The sequence below is a fragment of the Urtica dioica genome, chromosome 2 (assembly GCF_054948205.1).
Source record: "Urtica dioica subsp. dioica isolate 48M chromosome 2, U.dioica_male_clone48M_v1_H2, whole genome shotgun sequence".
Classification (NCBI taxonomy): Eukaryota; Viridiplantae; Streptophyta; class Magnoliopsida; order Rosales; family Urticaceae; genus Urtica; species Urtica dioica.
Window position 1 is genome coordinate 54,818,883 of NC_142757.1, and position 23,333 is coordinate 54,842,215.

Below are 23,333 nucleotides of genomic sequence, written 5' to 3' on the forward strand. Positions count from 1 at the left end.
AACGGCAGTGTTGCACGACCGTCCGATTCCTTCTTGAGATCGATCTCAAGCAGAGAGACGTTCAGATTCCTTCTATTGTTAACGATTTTCACGGTAACGGATCAGCTCTCGGCCGTAACCGCTCCAAAACGGCGTCGGTTAAAGCCTCGGTCCTCCAGCGGGCTTCCAGCGCCGTTATTAACGCCGTCAAGCACCTTCCGTACCGCAAGCTGTTGGTGAAGACTCGCTTTTGGGGGAACAGTAGTAAGGGACGGCCGAGATTGTCCCTCGCTGCGGATCGATGTGGGCCGTCCGATCGGGAGGTTGAGTTTGGGAATTCGGAGAAGAGCCTTCTGTCGTTTTCGTCAGGCGTAACAAACGACATGTCGTTTCAGAAGGCCTTGGTCGAAACGACTGTCGGTGAGGATTCGGGGTCTGAAGGAGGGTCGACGATCGTGAAGGTATGGGGTTTTAATTCTCTGCTTCGCGTTATACCATTACTTAATTATTTTGTGTGTCTAATGGTAAATAAAAAAAAATCAGCTTAACAATTTACTTCATTTAAACTCACGTATTTTACTTTGTACCTGTTGTATTATTCTATTGTTTTTTTAGCTTTGAAAATCATATAGCAGTGCTTCATCTCTTAGTTTTTTTTATTATTTATTAAGTTTGTATTTGAAGGTTTGAACTTGAACTAAGCCAGGGATTTAGTGGGAATAGTAAAAGTAAAAGGGGCGTAATTGTAATATTTGCAACTGTTTGGTAAGAGGAAAAATAGCTGGGACCTAGGGATTGCATGATATTCACGTGTGGGGTATTTCTTGGGAATATATACTCTACATCTCAGTCCCACTGTATTTAATGTGATCCACAATCTAGTGGTGCCGGTATCTTCGACCACGTGGTATTAGATCACACTCTTCTTCACAAATTATTTTTTTTTGGGTCATTTTTATTGAGTAATAGTTGGATTATTTATTTTTACCCCTTGCCTTAACGTACACATTGATTGATTATTAGGGGAGGGCCAGTACGTGAGGATTTTGTTTGAATAGTTTTAAAGGATTTTCAATAATGTGCCGAGAATCGCCAATAAATATTTATATATATTGTCGGTGATAAGAAGGGAAAAAAAAAGATAGTCTCTAATTATTTATTTCCCTCAATTTAATAGGCTTTGAAGATGGTATGGACCTCTTTTTCTTTTCTTTGATAGGGTTGATGAATTAAGCATGGTGTTGAATTTTGAGTATTGATTGGTGTGTAGGTATTTTATAAACTAGGTGTAGTATATTTAATGCCTTTTTATTTTGTTCCCCCTCCATAAAATGCCCTTTTATTAGTGTTTTAAGTGGGTAGATAGAGAATTGAAAAGGGTGTCACAAACTCATTAAGTACCACATTACGTCTTTGTGTATTTAACTTGGCTTTGAAGGTTTAAGAAACATTAAAAGTATAAATGAATATCGTCTACTATTTTTTTACATTAAAAAAAGCTAGAAGGTTGGGTGACTTAGCTTAAGCTTGTGGTTTACTTAATGACCTAAGTTTGTTGTGTTTCAGATATTTCATTAAGATTTTTTTTTTTGAAGTGTACATGATACTTGATAGGGCTCATTTCATATTTCCTATAATAAAAAAATTGTGGAAATTGCATGTGTTTTTCAATTTTTTGTAAATTTAGTGTGTATAAAGTTTTTATCACAAAAAGTAGTGTTTTTTAAGTTGTAAACAATTATGTTTGCAACTTTTTAAAAAAATTTATCAACTGTTTTGGATCCTATTTAACTTTATTTACAAAAAAAAAAAAAATAATCCCCTCGCAAAATTATTTACAGTTTAAACCGGTATTTTTAAATAGATTAATAAAAGTTACTATTTTAATTTATTTTTAAAGGACCAGAGTTGTCCTGCAAATTAAGCTGGACTTTGTCTGAGACCAAATCATTTTCTGGTTTATGTATGTCCAAATAGGCCCATGTACAAAGTCATTTTGGGCCCATGATAGCATTGTTTGCCTTCTAGTCTAAATCAGACATTCAGACTAATTGCATTAATTGCAGATAGATATATTATTATTTTTTTTATTTGAAGTGCCCTTCAAAATGGGATTATTGTCTCACCTAATCTTCATTTCCATATGTATTTTTACCTACCCCTAATTCTATTTTAGTTAACTTTATCAAACTAACTTTAAATTATCATAGGAATGGCCAAATGAAGAGGAAAAAGAGCAATTTAGTCCAGTGTCCATATTGGATTGTCCTTTTGAAGATGATGATCAAACTAGCTCTCCTAATTTCCATCCTAAAGTTTCCCGCGAAGGTAACAAAACAAATCTTCAAGGTTTATTTATTTTTTTTTAATTTTTTTTACTCGTACATTCACATGTCCCATGTTAATTTAAAGTTTGAGTAATAACATTTTTTTTATCACATTGATTAAGTAGGAACAAAGCAAAAGACTCTTCAAAAGATTCGGAGGTTCGAGAATCTTGATCACCTAGAGCCAGTCGACCTAGAAAAGAGAATCGCAAAATCGGAGCTCGAGGAAAGCGAAGATCGTGACGAAAGAAGCAAAAAAGCAAAGGAGTTGATGAGATGCTTTCAAAGTAAGAATAAGGGTTTCTTGGGTTCCAAGGCATATTGTAATTTGATGTTCGATTATATTAACGAATTAACGGTGGACGAAGAGAGTAGCGACAATGAGAGCGAGGTTTTCAAAGTGATGGAAGATTGGTTGAAAGGAGAAACAAGAGAAGTGTTGTTGGGTTGGGAAGTGAGAGAAGGAAGAAAGGCTTATGTGAAGGACATGGAAAGAGGTGAGAAATGGAAGAGGTTTGATGATGAGATACAAGAGGTTGGTTTTGATTTGGAAGCAAATATTTTGGATACTTTGGTGCATGAGCTCTTGCTTGATATCTTGTGATCAAGATCAATCACCCCATTGATCAAAGTCATGATCAACATTAATTTTCTTGCAAATATTGGAACAAGTCTCTTGGTTGTTTTTGTCATTCTTAGCTAATATGGCTTGAATGACTAAAACCACCTTGAGGGTCTTGGGTACTAGAGAATTTTTTTTTTCAAAATTTTCTCACCGCCTCTCAAGTTAAGAAATATATATCGAGTTTTGAGTAGCTTATGAATGAATGCATTTCATGTTGTCTTTTGCTTATATGTAAATAAATTATTCTTTCTTTTATTTGGCTTAATTAATTGCACTCTTCCAAGCACGCGTCATCGAAGTCATAATCTACAATGGTGGTTAGTAAATTATATGGATTACGGACCACGAATTTGTCTCAAAGCATTGGTGTACTATGATAATAATAATAAGAAAGTGGGAGAGGACTCGAATTAACGAGCCTCTAATATGTCAAATATATGTAGTACAACAACCAAAGTTTCTCATATGATCACATGTTCATATTCATTTCGATGGACCATTTTTTCAGCGAGTGGGTTGATGATATATATGTGGAATTAGATTATATATTTCAGTGGACCACTTTAGTAACTATGTCCAAATTAATAATCAGGAACCTGAAATTATATTATATATTTGAAACTACTAAAGTCTACGTGTTTCAGAAAATGTTGCGAAAGTTTAGAGACAACACTAGCTGAAATTAATGTGTTTATGAGAACGGAAATATATGTGGAACCTAAAATATGGCAAATGCAATAAATTTACACTCAACGACTCCCTTATTGAAAATCCGAACGATTTCTATCTTTGCGGCTATTACTCGAGCTTCTCTTGAGTATTGGATCCCCTTCACTTTCACAAATTTTTTTTTAAAGACTCTTTCAATGTGTTTCCCGTTCTCACAAATATAAAACTTTATCGCTACTTCTAATTCGCTCATAGCACCCGTGTATAGAAAAAACCCTAGTTTAAAAATAACTCATACCTAATAGAGTAAAAAAAAATAGAGTCGTCTAAGCTCTCAACAATAGTAAAAAAAATGCACAAAAGATGAAGAAGCTCCCTTAAATAAATTAGAGCATGTGAAAGTAAAATGGACATGGAACGACCTTTATATAAGCCTCTCTTCAAAATCTCTCGAGGATGTCAAATTTGAAGCCTCTTATCACCTTTTCTATTTAAAATTTGACGAAATTCAAATCCAAACCAGATGCCAATCCGAGTCACTAAAGCCAGATGTCATATGAATTGTTATAACACTTTCTACAACATTTTTTTTAAGGAAAGCTACAACAATTTTAACTCAAAAACACGCAAATTGCTAATATATTTAGGTTAATATTGGGTTGTTTATACATATGTTTCTTGAGCTTTACGAGTGTCACAAATTATCTCATTTTTTCAGTTATTGAATTTTAAAGTTTTTGTACCCATGGCTCCAAGGCCGGCCCTGACCTAAGGCAGGCAAGGCTTGTCCCTTGGGCAAAAAAAAAATTATTTTATATTTTTTACATATTTTTAAGAAAATTTATATTTTTTACCCTAAAAATTTACACTTTTGACCCATTTTCTAAAAAATTTACATTTTTTACCCTGAAAATTTAAATTTTTATTAGTATTATAGGGCCCCAAAATATTGAATCGGCTAGAGCCACCGATGAGTTTGGGCCGGTCCTGCATGGCTCTCATGCATAACAGTCTTCCATTTTTTTTAATTACAAAATTTCAAGTGTATACGATTGACTGACGTGGCTTTAGAGTGAAATTGCTATCATTGACCTTTCTAGAAGAATAAAATTAGATCTCCTCGAGTTTAATTTTTACATGCTTCCACATAATCATTCTCGAGAACTTTTTATACACCATCACGATAAAAAAAACCTTATGATACTCGAATGTATCTCGTGAAGTTCACTTTATATACACCATTTCTATGTTACTTTTGTATGCTAATACTTTAAGTAAAATATTTTTAAAGAAATTGGTTGATATAAGTTTAAAATATGACATTATATTATATGCATTTTTAAAACTAATTAATCTAGATATAATAAGAAAGAAAAGATTAGATCTAGATCTTGTTGATTTTTTTTTACTAAAGGGTCATCTTTGAACACCATATGAGAAACATATTTAATAAGAACATTTATATAATCATGCCTAAAAAAATATTTATCAAAATACTTGATTACAAACCTAAACACACCAGCAAACAAATTCACCAATTATTCCACCACCCTAACGAATTCACTTATTATTCAAGCGTGCGTGACAAACAAACAAATTAATGCATTATTCTCATTCAATCCAATATCATATACCTTTCTCTTATTATCTTAATATTTATGTTTACTATATTATATACTATTTCGAACTTGGAAAGCGTGGAATAACATGTGCTATCTAGAACCATCATTATAGTAAAAAGAAAGATTCTATGTTACATTTCTTTTCGCAATGTCTCAAAGTCACGTTATACAACACTTATTTATTTATTTATTTTTTTACACAACACTTTATTCAAAAGGCAAAAAAAAAAATGAACACGCAGTACATACAAAGACATGGTTAAATCATGATGCAACACCTAGTAAACCATTTTAAGTACTTAATCTGTTGAAACATTATTTCCAACAATAGAACAAAAAAAAGTACACAGATTCCATATACCATGTACGATTTTGGTGCAAATTTCTAGGATGTTATGGGCGAACATGGAAAACAATGTATGAATACGTGGCATGTTTTCATTAGTTTCCATGAGAATTCACAGTCAACACGTTGGTAACTTTTTGACTTACCAAAAATCATCTCTATCTCTCTCTCTCTCTCTCTTATTTTCTTCCACATACCAAACTCATACCGGTAAAGCAATATTTCTTGTATATATCTCTATATAATATACAGAACTTAATTGGTGAACCGTCCATGTGTACCGTGATTCATGTGAATAGCTCTCTCAATCCATATATTGTATTATATCGTAAGGAAATATAGAAATAAAAACCCTCAGAGAGAGCGAGAGAATTCAGAGACGCGAAAAAATAGGCTCTGTAGACACTTATTTTATCAATTCGGAAGAGATTGTTGAAGACAAGAGTTTTATTTTCTGTAAAAAAAATCTTCTTTTATTTCATTGATAAAAATACGTGAAAGTGGAGATACAGAATTATATGAATCGATCGTAGAGAATTTTACGTGAAAGAGATATGAAGAACGACGATCAATCGATTTCTCTTTTTGGGATTTCGATCACCCAAAGGCCCAAATGGCAACAGTTCCTCATTTGTTCTTCTGGCTTCTTCTTTGGTTACCTTGTTAATGGCGTTTGTGAGGTACTACGTTTCTTTATTCTTATTTATTTGTTTGTTTTTATTTAGAATAATTTTATTTTCTAAGGTGTATCAATCATGTGTACAATATTTCTACTTTTTTTTTTGGCGCATTTTCTCTCTACCGAAAATTGTGAATTATCTGATATTTTACAATTATTTTTGTGTTCAATTATTATACAAATAATTTATTTTGTGTTCAATTATGTACAATATTTCTACTTTTTTGTGTTCAATTATTTTTGGCGTTTTAGTTGCTTATACAAATAATTTATTATTGGACTCTGGCATTTAAATCGTCTACCAATAATTTATACAGTATGTATTGCTTTTCTTTATTTTATTTAGATTTTTTTTTATTTAGAATAATTTCATTTTCTAAGGAATATATATCGGATTGTCAATAGCCCTCATTTTATTTTACATTATGCATGGACTTTGACATTCGATTTTTTGTTTCCCTTATATAGGAGTATGTATACAATCGGCTTCAATTTAGGTAAGGACTTGTATATCCAATAATTTTGCAACAACATGATATAATATAGTAAATGTGCTTACAAATGATATATATATTGACCACTCAATGTGTGAAGCTATGGGTGGTATTTCACGTTTGTACAAGGTTTTGTGTACATAATGTTGATATACCTTCAAGGCTTCACCACCAAGCAAATGGTGAATTCATGGAACACATACGTGAAGCTCTCCGCCGTTTTGATGGGATCTCAAGGCCTCACCAAAGGCTCATTGGCTTTCCTTAACTACCCGGCTCAAATCATGTTCAAATCTACTAAGGTACATTTTTTTTTTATATATATACTAAAATTTCAAAAAATAGCCTCGATTTTTCGTTCTGCTAGTGAACTTTAATAATACGGTTAATTTGAAATTGGAAATTACCACCCTACAAAAATAACAATTTTGCGCGATCTATTTAGCTGTTGCGCCAAGTATTTGCACGATTTATGTATTTGCCCCAAGTCTATCGAACAAAACCTCAAGAAAAATTCTTGTAGTAGCGGGCCAATAACTTTGGCCCCGGAATTATATAAAGAATTTCGTTTCTTTAATTTTTTATTTTTCAATTTTTTGGGAATTTATATTAGACTATTTGTGTCCTCATACATTGCGGAATCAACTAACATTATCCATTGGAGAAATTTATAATGGTACATGTACTGCGCTAAGTTTTGGCATTCATTCATTCATAAGTTTACAATTTTCGAACTTTACATAAAAAAAAAAATCGTTCCGATCTACTAACATGGTTTCTAACCCCGCCCAATCAGGTACTGCCGGTTATGATAATGGGCGCATTTATACCGGGGTTGAGAAGAAAATACCCGGTTCGTGAATACATCTCGGCTATGCTCCTAGTGATTGGGCTAATACTTTTCACCTTGGCCGATGCACAAACCTCTCCTAATTTCCACATTTTCGGAGTGGTAATGATCTCGGGGGCTCTCGTCATGGACGCTTTTCTAGGGAATTTGCAAGAAGCAATCTTCACAATGAACCCCGATACCACGCAGGTCTACAACTTGGTCCTAGACGTTATTTTGTTCGTATATGTTGAGCGAAACTCGCAAGTTGATTTTTCTCTTTAAGTAATAATTAGGCTCATCGGATTTTATAAAAATAATTTTTTTTGTTTTAATTTGACGTGTAGATGGAGATGTTGTTCTGCTCAACAGTAGTCGGCTTGCCGTTCTTGATTCCGCCCATGATTCTTACAGGAGAGTTGGTCAAGGCTTGGAATTCTTGCTATGAGGTAAATAGGGAAATCTTATTGTACCTTCATAATTTACAAGGCCACATGAAGAAAAAAATATCATTGCCTCTATGTGGATCCCTCCTTAAATTAATGTGTGATTACCCAATTAATTTATAACCACATTACTTTTAAATAATACTCCATCTATAATATATTCCAAATATTCTAATTGTTATGACATATTTAAGTCAAATTTATATATTAAGTATTTTCTTTTAAAAAGGAAGCTTATTATCTACAATAATTTATTTTATAACCATATTAATTATTATAATTTTATGTTCACAGCATCCTTATGTTTACGGAGTTCTAGTATTTGAAGCCATGGCCACGTACGTCGGCCAAGTTTCTGTTCTTTCCCTTGTCGCCCTCTTCGGCGCCGCTACCACGGCCATGGTAATAAAGTTTATATATTTATTAATTATTATTATATAATTTGTATGATTATATTTATTTAATCATTGAAGAAGTCTTCTAATCTCTAAATCATCTTGTTTCATTCAGATTACAACGGCTAGAAAAGCAGTGACATTGTTGCTCTCATATTTGATATTCACAAAGCCAATGAGTGACCAACATGGGTTTGGATTGTTTCTCATTTCCATTGGAATTATGGTGAAGATGGTTCCACAAAATAAATTACCCACTTGGACTTCTCTCCAACAATTAGTCATGTCAAGGCACTCCAAATCCTCTAACAAAACAGATCAGAAGGTCTTTGAAAAAGGTTTGGAAGATGATGATGAGGAGGGTAGAGCGTTGGTGTAAGATATATATAATAATTTGGTATTTTTTTTTTGGTAGTTCTCATGTATTTCTTGATGCATGTAAAATAAAACTTAGAGAAAAAGATAAATGTCAGTTTACTTTTTTCTTTTTTCAGAAAATTATAGCATTCTACTAAAATATGGGTAAAATATCTACAAATACAATTGTAGAATATCTTAAAGCAACTAAACCTATAACCTATGAGCGACAAGATTAGATTCTATGTCTCTCAATTTAAATTATGTGGACCGGAAATAATTATTTATTATTATTATTATTTTACGATTTACTCATACATTAGCAATTAATCACGCAAAATTATATTTTTTTTAAGAAATCTAGATCAGAATAGATCTAACACTAAGTACGATTTATAGCTCATTTTGTGCACACTTTCGTAATGAGGAAGAACAACAGGTACACAAAACTTCGAGCACATATCCGACTCTTTTAATAAACCTTTCGTCGGTAGTAGAGAGATCCAACTAGTCGCGATTCGTCGACCACGATAAAAAGAATTCTTTCGACTGCGTAGACAAAAATCTAACATAATTTCCAAAGCGGAAATGTAGGCGACAACTATTATGTCTCCAATACATATTAAACCATACATGATGCCAAAACAATTAAGAGATTTGATAACAAATTGAAAAATTAAAATGACATTACTGATAACTAAATCATCCGAGCCAGATTCGCATACCGACTTGTCACTAAGAAAAACCCATGCTATTTTCAAACCCAATTAGAATCGGTGACCCAAAACCCAAAAGCAAGAAAGAAAACTAGCTCTCAGCCACACTTACATTGACCTCATCGGAGAGATGTGAGATCGGGATCGACGAAAAGACGTCGATTAGAAAAAAGCCCAATATAGTCTGAAGTCATGATTGAGGATGAGCTTCGTCGGAGAGTTTCATCTAAGAATGTCAGAGATTTGCGACCACGTCGGTGAAGAGTTACTAATCAAGGCTTGCCAAAAACTCGCTTAGTTCTTTGTTCACCAATAAATTATTTTTAATTTTTTTTAATCAGAAAGGGTTTACCGATAATATATATATATATATATATATATATATATATATATTAAATATTAAATCCAAGTTTACCATTAATTTACCTCCAAAATTGTATGCTCTCTATTATTCGGATGGATCAAATTGAAGTTGGGTTTCCCCACTGGATCTAACGGCTGAAAACCTCTCAATTCTATGATTATTATTTATTATTATTATTATTTGAAAATAAACAATTACACGCTCAAAGGAAAAGTCCCTTTTTTCAATTCATCTCTTTCCTTGTCTTTCCTTTTCACCATCTCCAAGAGCGACTGAGATTTTTTTGGGGAAAAAAAAGAAAAAATTACAAACCCTAATTTTTTTTTGAGCCCTCGAAAGCCATTGATTAAACTGAGCATGAGAGGAGCGAAACGTTTCGCCGTTTCGGAACCCGGCATCGCCGCCAATGACTCCGCCGTAAGCTCCGTTTCAAACAATCCGATTCTCAATTCTCATTAATTTTTTTTTTCTTTTCAATTTAATACCTCTTTCTTTTCCTTTGCTTTTTCCATGCTTCTTTTGGTTCTTAAAATGCTTATCGGAGCTTCATTGTTGCGTATGAGATTTGCGATTGGCAAAAATGATTACTTTAGTAGACGTAGAAAAAGTTTTGTTGAATTTAGTAGAAAGAGTTTTGCTTGTTTGGACTTCTGAGCTTTTTTTTTTTTTTTTTTTTTTATCAGTAATTATTTAATTTCAAACTAAAAGATTTTGTCATTTGTTCAAGATTCTGCCTTTTCACAGTTCAATTACTACTACATTTTGGACTATTGCCTGAAGCTTCAAAGCTTTCAGTGATTAGGATTTTTGGTTATGGATGTCGAAAAACCAAGTCAAGTAGTGACTAAGGATCATGAAGCTCTTGAATCCAAGTTTGCTGAGTTTTTATTTATTTATTTAGAGTGATGTTAGGATTAGCTACAAGATTAGGTTGGTATAAGTTTCTGTAGTTTATAAATTGCTACATTCATCAAGTGAAGGTTATTCATGTCGTTTAATTAACGAAGAACAATCGATCTACAGTGTTATTTCACACATTTCAATTTTTTTTTTCAACAACGAAACAGTTCTGGAATAAAAAAGTGACCATCGGACCCGCGGTTGATAATTCTCAGCATCAATCAATGGCTTTGGATTCGCAGAGAGCCGAGTTGTCTCGTCAGCATGTCAGAGCTCTCAATACCCAATTCGCGAGGTTCTTTTTTCTACATTCCTCGTCTAGACTCATCGAATATATGAATATGTGCGTGTCTACATATGTATGTATATATATATATATACATATATATATACTGTTTTGTAAGATGTTGAATCTCTTGACCAGTTGGGTACAAACGCAATTGAAGAACCACCCCGACGAGCTCTGGGAAGATGGAACCCGAGACTATCTGGCTCATGCTTCAAACATCATGGTAATTTTGTTATGGTCATCTAATTTAAATATTATGAGTATTTTATTTTTTTATGTTTGCGTTGAGTCATTGTCGAACATCGCTATCGAAGGATGGATTGAGTTTTTTGTATTCATTCAGTTTTCATTTAATCAAATCTTCGGAATTTCATACAAGTTCTTTGGTCGAGGCATAACAAATTTCTTATATTCTACTTGGAGTGATTCTTTTTCCTCAAAGTATGGAGATAACAATGAATCAATAAATAAATAAATAAAAAAAATCGTTACTGAATGTTGTTTCATGCTCAACTTCTTGCTTTAGGAGAAATTCTCCGACATCGTGACTTGGCTCCAAAAAAATGCCTCGAAAGAAACAAGTCTTCTGTCGGCTTCCAATTCGCAGATTGCCGAGACGAAATCGATGCCGGAGGTGAAGAGTAACAATGTCGTCAAATCGTTCCAGGGGCAATCTGGTCATTCTCCGGCAAGCTCAACCACTACTACTACTACTACTACGACAAGCTTTGCGAGCTCGTGGAGTTCGGGGCCGTTCTCGACCAACCAACAATCCAAAAGCTTACTCACGAACAACCAAACCTCCAATAGCCAAAGCTCGGTGGCGTTCTCAAGCGGTCCGAGCTTCGGGTTATTCTCCGCCAATACGAGCTCGGGGATTGTGTCCTCAAACAGCCAAAGCTCTCCGTTATTCTCCAACACTCAAAGCTCTGGTTTTTCCTTCGGCGGCCAAAGCTCGGGGTTGTTCTCCAACAGCCAAAACCCAGCACTACTCTCCAACAATAAGAGCCCCGGGCTATTATTCTCGAACAACCAAAGCTCGGTGCTTTTCGGTAAATCTTGAGACTTTCCTGGATTTGTGTCAGGACCCAAGGGGCAGTATGGTAATTATAATCAAGTAGTTGGTTAAAATTTGAGGAGGAAAAACGTAGGCAACTTTTGAGTGAAAATTGGGATTTTTTTTTCCTGGGGGATTGTAGTATTGTGTGCTTTCCTGTTTTGTGAGTGATGGAATATTAAGGGTCTTATAGTATCGATTTGTTTAGTTCATACACTATAAAACGGTGGTTTTCATGGTGTGAATTTTGACCGTATGCAATTTTTGTGCTTTTGCAGGAAATCAAATTTCGGTTCCGGCGACGAAGTGCGATGCTTCGGATGATGTGGATGGTGGTAATATATTATATTACATTATGTTCCGCTTCGAGTAACTTAAAACGGTCAATTAACACCATTCTGGTTCTCTTTTGGCCCCAGAAAATGAGGAACAACAACCCGGCAGCCCATCCGTAAAGAAATCTGAAGAAAAGGGCGTAACTGTCGTCCATGAAGTCAAGTGCAAACTTTACTTGAAGGTAAAATTACAATTCTTCACAAACCTGGCGAAAAAATACTGTTGAGGAAATGCAGTCTTTCTTTTACATGTCATTTGATACAAGTTTTAAAAAAATTTCATTTATTTATTTAATTTTGTATCTTCAGTCAAGTGATCCGGCCGATAAAGATCCATGGAAAGATAAAGGAACGGGGAAGCTTTCTATCAAGTGTAAAGAAGGCGTCGACAAGGGTGCAAAAGAGTCCAAGCCAACAATCATCGTTCGCAACGATGTATGTTTTTTTTTTTTTTTTTTCATAAGAGTCTAAATACCAGGGTTTCATGTTTCACGACCGCTCGGTTCGCAATGTTAACATTCATATACAGCTATAAACCTTGTTTTAAATATTCTTTTGCTCAGGTTGGAAGAATATTGCTTAATGCGTTGCTCTATCCGGGCATCAAAACAAATACGCAAAAGAATTCCATAGTCGCAATATTCCATACCGCGGTAATATATATATATATATATATCTCGATCCTGATTATTATCTAATCTTTTTTTTTTCTTTCCTTGTCTCCGAATATTCATCGCGAAAGCGATTTCACTTGGTATTTTTATAGGGAGACGGTGACGGGAATGACATTGCCGCTCGGACGTTCTTGATCAGATTGAAAACAGAGGACGATCGAAATAAACTGGCTACGGCGATTCAAGATTACGCCCCGTCATCTTAAGAGATTTTACCTCAGGCTTCGCCAATGTACCGATAGATAGCTTGGGATTTTTTTTGCCAATTTTAAATATATATATATATATATATTTTTGGAAGAGAATTTTTGTTTGATGTTATTTATAGCTTCCTGTGCTATTTTGAGGGTTCCATAAGAGAAAGTTAAATTCATGGAAGTTATTCATAAAGTTCATGTATGTTTTTGAGAGCCTACTAATCTTTGTTTTTGCAGGCAGTAATATATAATTAGCACTCAGAAACGGTTTACCTCTCACTATTTTGATTCGGTTTGATTTATTCCAGTGATAATTTATATTCCTCTAGCCAAAGAATCAGTACACATCTCTTGTTTTCTAATATTGCTTGTTTAATAGATAAAATAACCTAAACCTTCTCAAGAGCAAAAAATTATGATCCTTCCAACAACAGTAGTAGGGGGGAAAAAATATTTCTCTTGGTGAATTTTTTTTTTTTGTTTTGGAAAATAGTGGGACGTGTATTTTTTATTTGTTTTACCTCAATGCCAGGTTCCACTTATTTATAAAGTCCAAATAATGTTCTATCAAACGATATGAAATCCTGTAAAATTCAAGCACAAAAACAAAAGAAGTGACAAAATAAGTGTATAATTTATTAAATTAGTATCAACAAGGCGTCTGTAGTCCAACGGTTAGGATAATTGCCTTCCAAGCAATAGACCCGGGTTCGACTCCCGGCAGACGCACTTATTTTAATTTTCCTTTTGAGACTAATTATTATTACTTTAATTTTAACAAAAAATAGAAAATACTAATTTTACTGCTTTCAGACTTTCAGTTGTCTGTCAAAAATAGCGTCTGTAGTCCAAAGGTTAGGATAATTGCCTTCCAAGCAATAGACCCGGGTTCGACTCCCGGCAGACGCACAAATTAGTAATTTTATTTTTCAATTATTATAATTATTTGCCCTTTCCGTCCCTTACTTAACTTCAAAAAATATATATATAAAATTAAGCGTTTATGACAGATACCAAAGCTATTATATATGACAATGCTAGTGAATTGACAAGGCATAGAGTGGAGATTCAATGCATGAGTGGTCACATGTGATTATTCATGGATGTCATTTTGTAAGATAACATTTATGAGAAATTTCATAGTGATGGGATGGAAAATATCTAGTACTATAATATTATGGAATGGGTTGAAACTTGAAAGCACGCTGGATAAAAGTTTGATGCAAAAAAGGCACCTTGGATAAGAGTAATTATCTTTTATATATGTGTTCTATTATGTGAAAGATAACATTTATGAGGAATTTCATAATCGAACTTCAAATTTTTTAAATTTCTAGTACTAGTACTACTCGACTTGTTTCTTCAATCAGTACAACTCATACGTGTATTATATATATATATAATTTAAAAACTTCTCTCTCTCTCTCTCTCTCTCTCTCTCTCTCTCCAAGTAGTTTAGTGCCTTTTCTTTTCAAATTTTGTTGCTTCTCAAAGTGACTTCAAATTTTTTAAATTTCTAGTACTAGTACTACTCGAAGACACACTTCCGACAACGTATCGGAAGTGAAAGAAAAGTGTTGAAAAGTCTGACTTTTAATAACTTTCATTAGAGCATTTGTTTTATTTTTTATTTATGTTTTTAAATCAAAATCAATAATATTCTTATAAAATTGATTTTTGTTTATTATTATTAAAATCGGAAGTTGATGGAAGAAAACTTTTCATTAATTTTAACGGAAATTCTTATAAAATTGATTTTTGTTTATTATTATTAAAATCGGAAGTTGATGGAAGAAAACTTTTCATTAATTTTAACGGAAATATCACTTTTATTATTAAGCACATAATTTCAATAATATGCTTATTAAAATTACAACTTTCGTTGAGGACCGCAAGACACATTAACAATAATGGTAATTCCGTTATCAAGTAAAAAATAAATACTAAATGGCATAACATTATAATTTATAACTTAAAAAAGTCCACACACTTGGATCCCCTTGAGTTTGGTCTTTCTCTGTCCTCAATTATTCACTCTCTTTCTAAAGACATCAAAAGAAAAGAGAGAAGAACACTATTGATCAGTATTGACTACACTCATAGCTAGCATGACAGGTTATAAGTACTTTTACCCTTAAATCTCTCCATATTTTGTTTTTTTCCCTTTCTTATTACTGACTCGGCCAGACTGCAAATAATGTGTTGTAACTTGTACATACGGTGTAACTTTTAACAAATTGAATAATTTATTAATATGGAGTTATGGACAAGTTGATCTAGACCTCGCTAGACTCTAGAGTTATTGATGGTTTATATAAATAACGTACCAGGCCTCTGAACACTCGTCTATCCGAGCAAAAACAAAATACCTTTGTAAAACGTCTCTCTCTCTCTCGGCTCTACAAGAGTTTTTTCATTTTCCTTCCCTAACATTATCTATATATATATATATATATATATATAAAGACTGAGTGATTAGTTGATCGGAGACTATGGAGGGAGAGACAATATCCGGTGATGACGAGGACGAAGACGACGACAAAACACAGTTTGAATAATCGTACTCAAGTAATTCTACAAATGTAAGTTTTCCATGTTTGTATATTCACTCTATAACTAGTTGTTTAGTTTTTCTTCTATATATATAATGATATATCATAGTTAGTTGTGTTCTTGACATTCTTGTATTAGTGTTTAGATTTGATAATTTTTTCAGATAGTGAATCCAGTCTTGTTTAGGGAATATGTTGTTTTAGACAGAGATTTAAATATGACAGTGAACAAAATTAAACGTAAAGCGCTGGCTTTTTTTTCTTTTTTTTTTTCTTCTAAACGTTAAAATAATAAGATTTTTATTTAAAAAGACTGGGAACATAATATAAGGACGTGAAAATTTAGTATTAAGGATATACGTATTTTAACCCTTCCGTGCATCGATTAAAAACAATTAAAGCCATAATTTTATTTTTAACTCTTCAGCCGCCGGCGTTACAGTGGAACCAGCCGAGCGGCGCTCAGATAGACTTTCACGTCTTCAACATCTCGTCCAGTCCGTACGGGATTACCTCGTTTGGGCACCCTACAAATGTAAGTTTTCCATGTTTGTATATTCACTCTATTAACTAGTTATTTTGTTTTTCTTCTATATATATAATGATATATCATAGTTAGTTGGGTTCTTGACATTCTTGTATTAGTGTTTAGATTTGATAATTTTGTCAGTTAGGGAATCAAGTCTTGCTTTGGGAATATGTTGTTTTAGACAGAGATTTAAATATAATGATCTAGGCTACCTTCCGAATTCTCCGTTCAGCGATTTGGATGCTGTATATCTCACAAACAAACTAAACTCAGGGTTTGCAAGATAAGAAGGTGACCACACTGTATCACTTGGTCTTTAGTACATTAATGTACAAGAATATTCCGTGCTTTTATATGTGAAGGTTCTATTGTTTCTTTTCTATATATACTTGCCTAGACCCAGCTTACGCTATACTAGTTGAGAACCCATCCATCTTTATGTCATATTGAAGCATTGATTGAGGAGACTTTTATATTTCAGGAATCAAACGATAGATGGATTAGCAGTACTGCATGACACCACTACAGCGTTTTATGGGGACACTGTCTAAGTATCAAGTTGAAGTTGCAGACTAAGACAGATGCAAAGGTTTGTATTTTACAGTGTGAGTTGGACTTCAAATGTTTATTGTTTCATGCTTCGAAGAATTCATTATGTTAATGACTTCTGCAGACTGACCATCTGGACCTCATTGAAAAAAAGGAAGGTGAGCTCGCTGGTTTTCAACTTGAAGCCCAATGTAAGTTTATGGATATCACCATGGCATCATATCATGAAAAGCTAGTTTAAATATTTGAAGCAAACAGGCTTCTGCCAGTATCAATAAAATCGTCCCTGTTTCTTCAAAAAAACATTTTTTGACCCCAAACAGGTGATAGTGAAGAACATTTGAAGCTCATAGAGGTATCAAGCCGCATAGAAAAGGCCAAAGAAGATCTGAAAACTTTGGCACAACAAAATTATCAACTTGATATCGAAATAAAGGTAGACTTCTAGCTAACGACAAGGCAAATTCCCTGTTGACCTGATTTTTTCATCATTTTCAAAATAGTTGCCTTGTTAAATGTGCCAGCTCTTATTCTGTTACTGATGCAAACTGTGTAATATTAAGTAGCTCTCGGCTAACCGAGGGCTAGAATTATTTAACATTACTACAGCTAGCGAGAATGCACAAAGCGATGCACGCTAACTAATTTGCAAGATAGGAAGGTGACCACACTGTATCACTTGGTCTTTAGTACATTAATGTACAAGAATATTCCGTGCTTTTATATGTGAAGGTTCTATTGTTTCTTTTCTATATATACTTGCCTAGACCCAGCTTACGCTGTACTAGTTGAGAACCCATCCATCTTTATGTCATATTGAAGCATTGATTGAGGAGATTTTTATATTTCAGGAATCAAACGATAGATGGATTAGTACTGCATGGTGCCATTACAAAGTTTTATGGGAACACGTTGAAGTTGCAGGCTAAGACAGATGCAAAGGTTTGTATTTTACAGTGTGAGTTGGACTTCAAGTGTTTATTGTTTCATGCTTCGAAGAATTCATTATGTTAATGACTTCTGCAGACTGACCATCTGGAATGTATTGAAAAATGAACAAAATTAAACGTAAAGCGCTGGCTTTTTTTTTTCTTCTAAACGTTAAAAAATAAGATTTTTATTTGAAACGACTGAGAACATAATATAAGGACGTGAAAATTTAGTATTAAGGATATACGTATTTTATCCCTTCCGTGCATCGATTAAAAAAAATATGAACTGGATTTTTTTTTTTTTTTTGGGCTGTAAAAATTTGAACCAGAGAGAGCGAGAGAAGACTATTTCACTTTATGAGAGAAAAGTGATAGAGAGGCGAGAGAGGTTTGACTGCTTTAAAAAAAAATGGAAACTAACACTTTTATCATACCTTTTCTTTTTCTACTTCAATTTCATTTTAGATATATATATATATATATATATATATATATATACATATATATATGATTATATTTGTTTTTCAGCTAATAAAAAAAGATTGATCATACACATATTTGTAGGCTAAAATTCTAACAATTAAAGTCATAATTTTATTTTTAAAAATAATAATGTAAGCAAAAAATTAATATTAAAGTTATTACTTATTAGAAAAAAAGTATAAGCTAAAAAATAAATATTCTTTAATGGATTTTGTTCGAGCATTATTATAGGATTTTGTCCTATGTTTTTTTATTCTTTTTTGTTTTTGTTTTTAATAAATAATATTATTGATTTATTGCAGTATCTTGTGGCATTAGAGATGAGATTAGAATCTCTATTTTCCATCAAGGAGACCTTGCTATATGTTGTGCTATAGCTACGGTCGACGCAACAACTATTAAAGTGAATTGAAAATATAATTTTTTACGAAATATTTCGCCACAAACGCTGGTGAATGAATTTGGTGAGAGGAATCCAAAAAATTTCGATGCTGAGTTAAAAGATGTTGAACAGTACGCTCGAAGATACAGCTTTACTTACTTGGATGATTACCCAAGCATTACCAAGTGGAATCAAATGTCTATTATCCTTCTAATTTCGGTGAGTTTTTTTCTTACCACTTTAAATAGTAATAATAATAATACAATGGATGACAACGATATCGATGCTCTTTCAGGACTTTGCTCAGAGTTATAATCTTCAAAGCATCAAAGTTCGACGTGATGATCCACCTTTTCATAACTGTGATCGCGATGAACTTCCATATCTGATCGAGGCTGACTATGGTCAGGACTTTAAAAACTTACAAAGAAATGTATATTAAATACAGTGGGATTGAGATGTAGAGTACATATTCCCAAGAATATAATGCAATCCCTAGGTCCCAACTCCCAAGCTCTTTTTCCTCTTACCAAACATCCTTTTTACTTTTACTATTTCAAACCCAATCGATGAATGAGAAAGGGATGAAAAAATAGTAGATTAAAAAATGTACAAAGTAAAATAGGTGAGTTTAAAATTAAGTAAAACTTACCGACGTCGTCAATTTTTTGAAATATGGGGAGAATGACGAGAGATTGGTTTTTTGAGGAGTTTTAGTTAATTTTTTTTCTTGAAGAAGAGAGAGAGAGAGAGAGAGAGAGAGAGAGAGAGAGAGAGAGAGCGAGAGAGAGAGAGATATGGTGTATGAGTTGATTGTGTGGGGGTATTTATACTACAAATCAACATTGCATTTCTCATTGCCTGATCACACACTACTCTTCACTCACATTTATATTAAATGTAAAATTATGCATGAGATATCACCACTTTACCGCTCTTACGTACACTACATATTACATTAGCCCACTCATAATTACTACTGTACTACTTTTCCATTCACTTCCTTGTAATTAATCCCTCACTATAATATTTTTTTTATTTAATTCTCGATTTTTGTTTTTAAGTTGAGTGATGTAGTTAAATAGACAATTTAAAATTGTGAATTTGTAAAATAATTAAAATTTGTCTTAATTTAGTGAAATAGTCAATGCAATAATCTAGTTTTTTTTAAAGTGATAATTACTTATAATAGTCGTCAAAAATTTTAATCTTGACTGTTAAAAAAAATTCTGAAAACGTAAAATTTGACTACTTTGCTGAAAAGTTGAAACTTTAGGTATTTTGCTAATCAATAAGTTTCAAACGGCTACTTTGTACAATTATTTCTTTTAAGTATACGTTGTGCAAAATCTTAATTAGTTGATTGTAGTTGATTTTGTGATAAATATAATGGTTTTCAATTATATTTATCAAAAAGAACGGTTGGCTTTTGATAAATATAGTATTGCTAATTATCAATTTTTATTTAAATCAATAAAAAAAAAAGAGAAGAAAGAAAACTTATTTTTTGAGTGTGCGTCAACATTGAATATAACCTGCGGGGATTAACAAAATCTGAAAACCATTAAAAATGTAGCTTGGCCTAGATATTTTCTTTTTCTTGTTGAATCTCGATCTAAATTTTGTGTTTTTTTTTCCTCTTGTTTCGATTTCTTTTCTTTTTCAACATTTCTCTATTGTCAAGTGTAGTGCTCGGCCTTTGTTTCCGAATGGCATTTCATGGCGCTTCGTGATCAATGTTGTTGTGATTTTCTGAGTTTTAAGGATGAGGATATTTATTGGGAATTTGGGGAGAGATTTTACGAGTGTTTTGTAGATGCGAACTTACAGCATTGTCTTAGGTCTTGAAATTCCTTTAGTGAGCTCAAATTAGTTTTTTTTTTTTTCCTCGCTAAGGTTCATATTTGAACTCACTCGTGCACTATTATGAGTTTTCTTTTGTTATCATTTATCGATTGAAATGCGAAAGTGTGTGGCAATTTGTTTATTCGAATCTGGCCTTTTTTTTTTGTCAAACGACTATATAACCCAATAGAACTTAAGTTTTTACAAAATAGTCATAGTTTGTTAACTATAAGCAAACTAGCCCAAGTAAGATTAATTTAGATTGAATTAAATTTAATCTCAACAAACTATAAAGACAGAATGTAAGCTTTATGAAGGCTGGATTAAAATTAATCGAGGCAGGATTAAAAATCATAATACTCTCAATTTGTTATTTTACTATATCTAATAAAAGTATGAAACTATTTTGCCAAAGTCACAGTTTGAATTGGTTACTTCATACCATTTTTTTTTCTAACGTGTGACCGGCATCGGATTGTGCATCGCAACTCAGGACGATATTGTATGCTTTTATCATCTTCTAATTTATAGTATGTTATAATAAGGAGTGATGCTATTTGCCACTACTCACGATTTTTAACTATCCATACACTGCCTGACACGTGTACAATTTTAAACAGTGTTTAGGCTTTTTCTCTCACAATCGTGAGTCGTGTGAATCGGGATAAAAATCTTTACCGTATAATAAGGTCTGTATATGATTTTTTTTAAAAAATTTTTGTCGAGCGGGAGTGTATTTTAGATAAGCTTTTGAGTTTAGTACGGGTCCGAAGTAACTTCCACGGACTTGCGCGTAAATCATAATCCTAGTAAAATAATTAAATTTGTAGAGTACAGTATAATTAAATGAATTGGAAGGCGGTGAGTTTGGCATCGTCGACGTGGAATCTTACAGTGTGAGGAATGGCATTGTATTTGAAAGAGAGAGGGAGAGAATAGGAATGTCAATTAAGATTTTATTTAAAAAAAAATCAATTCAAATAAGAAATTAATAAAGATAATATATGTACAAAAAATTGTGAAACAATAGCCACATAAGCAAAATGGCTAGATATCAAAAAAATCTGAAACATAGGCTACAATGAAATTCACAAATTCAAACAGGTTTAGTTCTTTACAAAACTTTTTTTTTCCAAATTATTAGTGTCACTGGATCTGTATAGCATTCGAACTAAAATGTGTGACATCGTCATTTATATAAAGGTAAATCTCACGGATTATGGCATTTGAAATGTTGAATTTGCAATCTAACCAATGTTTTAAACATGTTTAAAATCAAGTCACATTTAGTGACGTGACGTCATTAACCAGATATCATTTTATATGATTCTCCCTAGCATTTTCATATGTTAACTTTTATTAATATTAGTAAATGACTAATATACAAAAATAAACTAAACACCGATTAATTCATTAAAATCAAATTTAAAATTGATTAGATAACTGCATCGCTCCTATTTTAAAACAGTAAAAGTGATGATGTTGTCTATTTTAACTATAAAAACTAGATAAAATATATGTAAACAATAGTACTTATGTAAGTTAACTTTCTTTAAACGTCCATATAATAGGAGAACTGATATATATATATATATATATATATATGTGTATATATATATACATATATATGTGTGTGTGTGTGTGTGTGTGTGTGTGTGTGTGTGTTAACGACAACTGATATTCCGCATAAGTTGGGTCTCACCTATACTATATTGTTTCATTAATCTCGCTGACCACTGATGATGAAGAATTAAGTTCTACATATTTCATTTCAATATTTCAAACATCTTCATTTCACATATTTCAATCAAATTCATTCCAATTCCAACCAATTTAATTTCATTCAAATTCATTTCTAAGTTAACCATTTCATTTCAATATATCAATCAAATTCATTTCACATATTCCGATTCCAACAATTTCATTTCAAATAATTTCAATTTTGGCCGGAGAAATTCTTACATGTCGGAGAAATTCTTCAAGTCAGTCGCCGAAATTCTTCGACAAAATGTTGATTTACGCCTGCAACGTGTCGAAACGAAATTCTCCGATTGCCGTCAACCCCGTCGTCTTTTTCTTCGCTGGATCCAGACCAGGTTTCGTTTTTTTTTTCTTTTTCTTCGAATTTCTCCAATTTTTACAAGTTTTTATCCTTAAATTAGTTCAAAATTTATGGGTCGTTTTTCATGGAAACGGCATGGAATTTCTCCGAATTTCCGACGAAATTATGTGGAAAAACGACATTCTTAACTTCGTCGGCCCGTTTTGAGCAACGAAACGGCATTTCCGCCGATTTTTTCCGATTTTCTCCGGCATTTAAAACACTGATATATATACATATAATAGTTCCTCACAATAGCTCAGATGAGTGTTATATATTCGTTTATTTTAACACTATCTGTAAAAATAAAAAAATTACCGAGTGATTAGTTGAGGGAGACCATGGAAGGAGATACAATATCATGTGATGATGAAGACGAAGACGACGACAAAACACCATTTAAATGACCGCACTCAAGTAACTCTACAAATGTAAGTTTTCCATGTTAACAAGCTGTTTTATTTGTTGTATATATAATGATATATCATAGTTAATTTCTTTGTGTTCTTGACATTCTTTGTTTTAGTGTTCTTAGCTTTTCTGCTTCTATACGTTAAAAAATAACATTTTAATTTAAAAAGACTGGGAACATAGGACGTGTAAATTCAGTATTTACGTAAGTATATAAACCATTCCATGCATCAATGAAAAACAATAACC

General features: G+C 32.8%; 3 protein-coding genes, 1 long non-coding RNA gene and 2 other non-coding genes across 10 annotated transcripts in view; all 6 read left to right on the forward strand.

The window, feature by feature from the left end:
* LOC149405798 (uncharacterized) overlaps window positions 1-3,186 on the forward strand; it is a 3,824-nt gene extending 638 nt beyond the window's left edge. Inside the window, exons 1-3 of one of the 2 annotated variants that reach the window (XM_089629696.1) lie at window positions 1-440; window positions 2,190-2,307; window positions 2,429-3,186. The exon at window positions 1-440 is cut by the window's left edge and continues 638 nt beyond it. In XM_089629696.1, coding sequence (XP_089485822.1) covers window positions 1-440; window positions 2,190-2,307; window positions 2,429-2,910 — 1,040 coding nt within the window. In that variant the 3' untranslated portion in view covers window positions 2,911-3,186. The remainder of the gene's footprint in view (window positions 441-2,189; window positions 2,308-2,428) is intronic. The other variant, XM_089629706.1, reaches the window with a different exon arrangement.
* A 2,599-nt stretch (window positions 3,187-5,785) lies between these two features.
* Window positions 5,786-8,971, forward strand: LOC149405799 (UDP-galactose/UDP-glucose transporter 4-like). Its single transcript, XM_089629718.1, has 7 exons — window positions 5,786-6,248; window positions 6,716-6,744; window positions 6,842-7,043; window positions 7,538-7,780; window positions 7,918-8,019; window positions 8,311-8,418; window positions 8,527-8,971. Exons 1-7 carry the CDS (start codon window positions 6,123-6,125, stop codon window positions 8,788-8,790), a joined length of 1,074 nt encoding a protein of 357 aa, XP_089485844.1. The 5' UTR covers window positions 5,786-6,122; the 3' UTR covers window positions 8,791-8,971.
* Window positions 8,972-10,049: 1,078 nt separating this feature from the next.
* Window positions 10,050-13,624, forward strand: LOC149405800 (Pleckstrin homology (PH) domain superfamily protein). 2 transcript variants are annotated; one of them, XM_089629733.1, is made up of 9 exons: window positions 10,050-10,265; window positions 10,916-11,043; window positions 11,173-11,260; window positions 11,564-12,089; window positions 12,373-12,426; window positions 12,514-12,611; window positions 12,739-12,864; window positions 12,993-13,082; window positions 13,196-13,624. In XM_089629733.1, exons 1-9 carry the CDS (start codon window positions 10,206-10,208, stop codon window positions 13,307-13,309), a joined length of 1,284 nt encoding a protein of 427 aa, XP_089485859.1. In that variant the 5' UTR covers window positions 10,050-10,205; the 3' UTR covers window positions 13,310-13,624. The 2 variants fall into 2 exon arrangements, with proteins under 2 accessions (XP_089485859.1, XP_089485856.1); XM_089629730.1 differs by having other exon boundaries at window positions 10,051-10,265; window positions 12,373-12,429; window positions 13,196-13,622.
* Window positions 13,625-13,957: 333 nt separating this feature from the next.
* Window positions 13,958-14,029, forward strand: TRNAG-UCC (transfer RNA glycine (anticodon UCC)). The gene has a single exon. It is a non-coding gene; the product is annotated as a tRNA-Gly (tRNA).
* A 108-nt stretch (window positions 14,030-14,137) lies between these two features.
* On the forward strand, window positions 14,138-14,209 carry TRNAG-UCC (transfer RNA glycine (anticodon UCC)). Its single transcript has one exon. It is a non-coding gene; the product is annotated as a tRNA-Gly (tRNA).
* Window positions 14,210-16,864: 2,655 nt separating this feature from the next.
* On the forward strand, window positions 16,865-19,517 carry LOC149405803 (uncharacterized). Of its 3 annotated transcripts, none has more exons than XR_016294036.1 (5): window positions 16,865-16,970; window positions 17,055-17,121; window positions 17,254-17,366; window positions 17,782-17,872; window positions 18,648-19,517. It is a non-coding gene; the product is annotated as an uncharacterized LOC149405803 (long non-coding RNA). The 3 variants fall into 3 exon arrangements; XR_016294037.1 differs by having other exon boundaries at window positions 17,796-17,872; XR_016294032.1 differs by lacking the exons at window positions 17,782-17,872; window positions 18,648-19,517 and having other exon boundaries at window positions 17,254-17,727.
* Window positions 19,518-23,333: the final 3,816 nt, after the last annotated feature.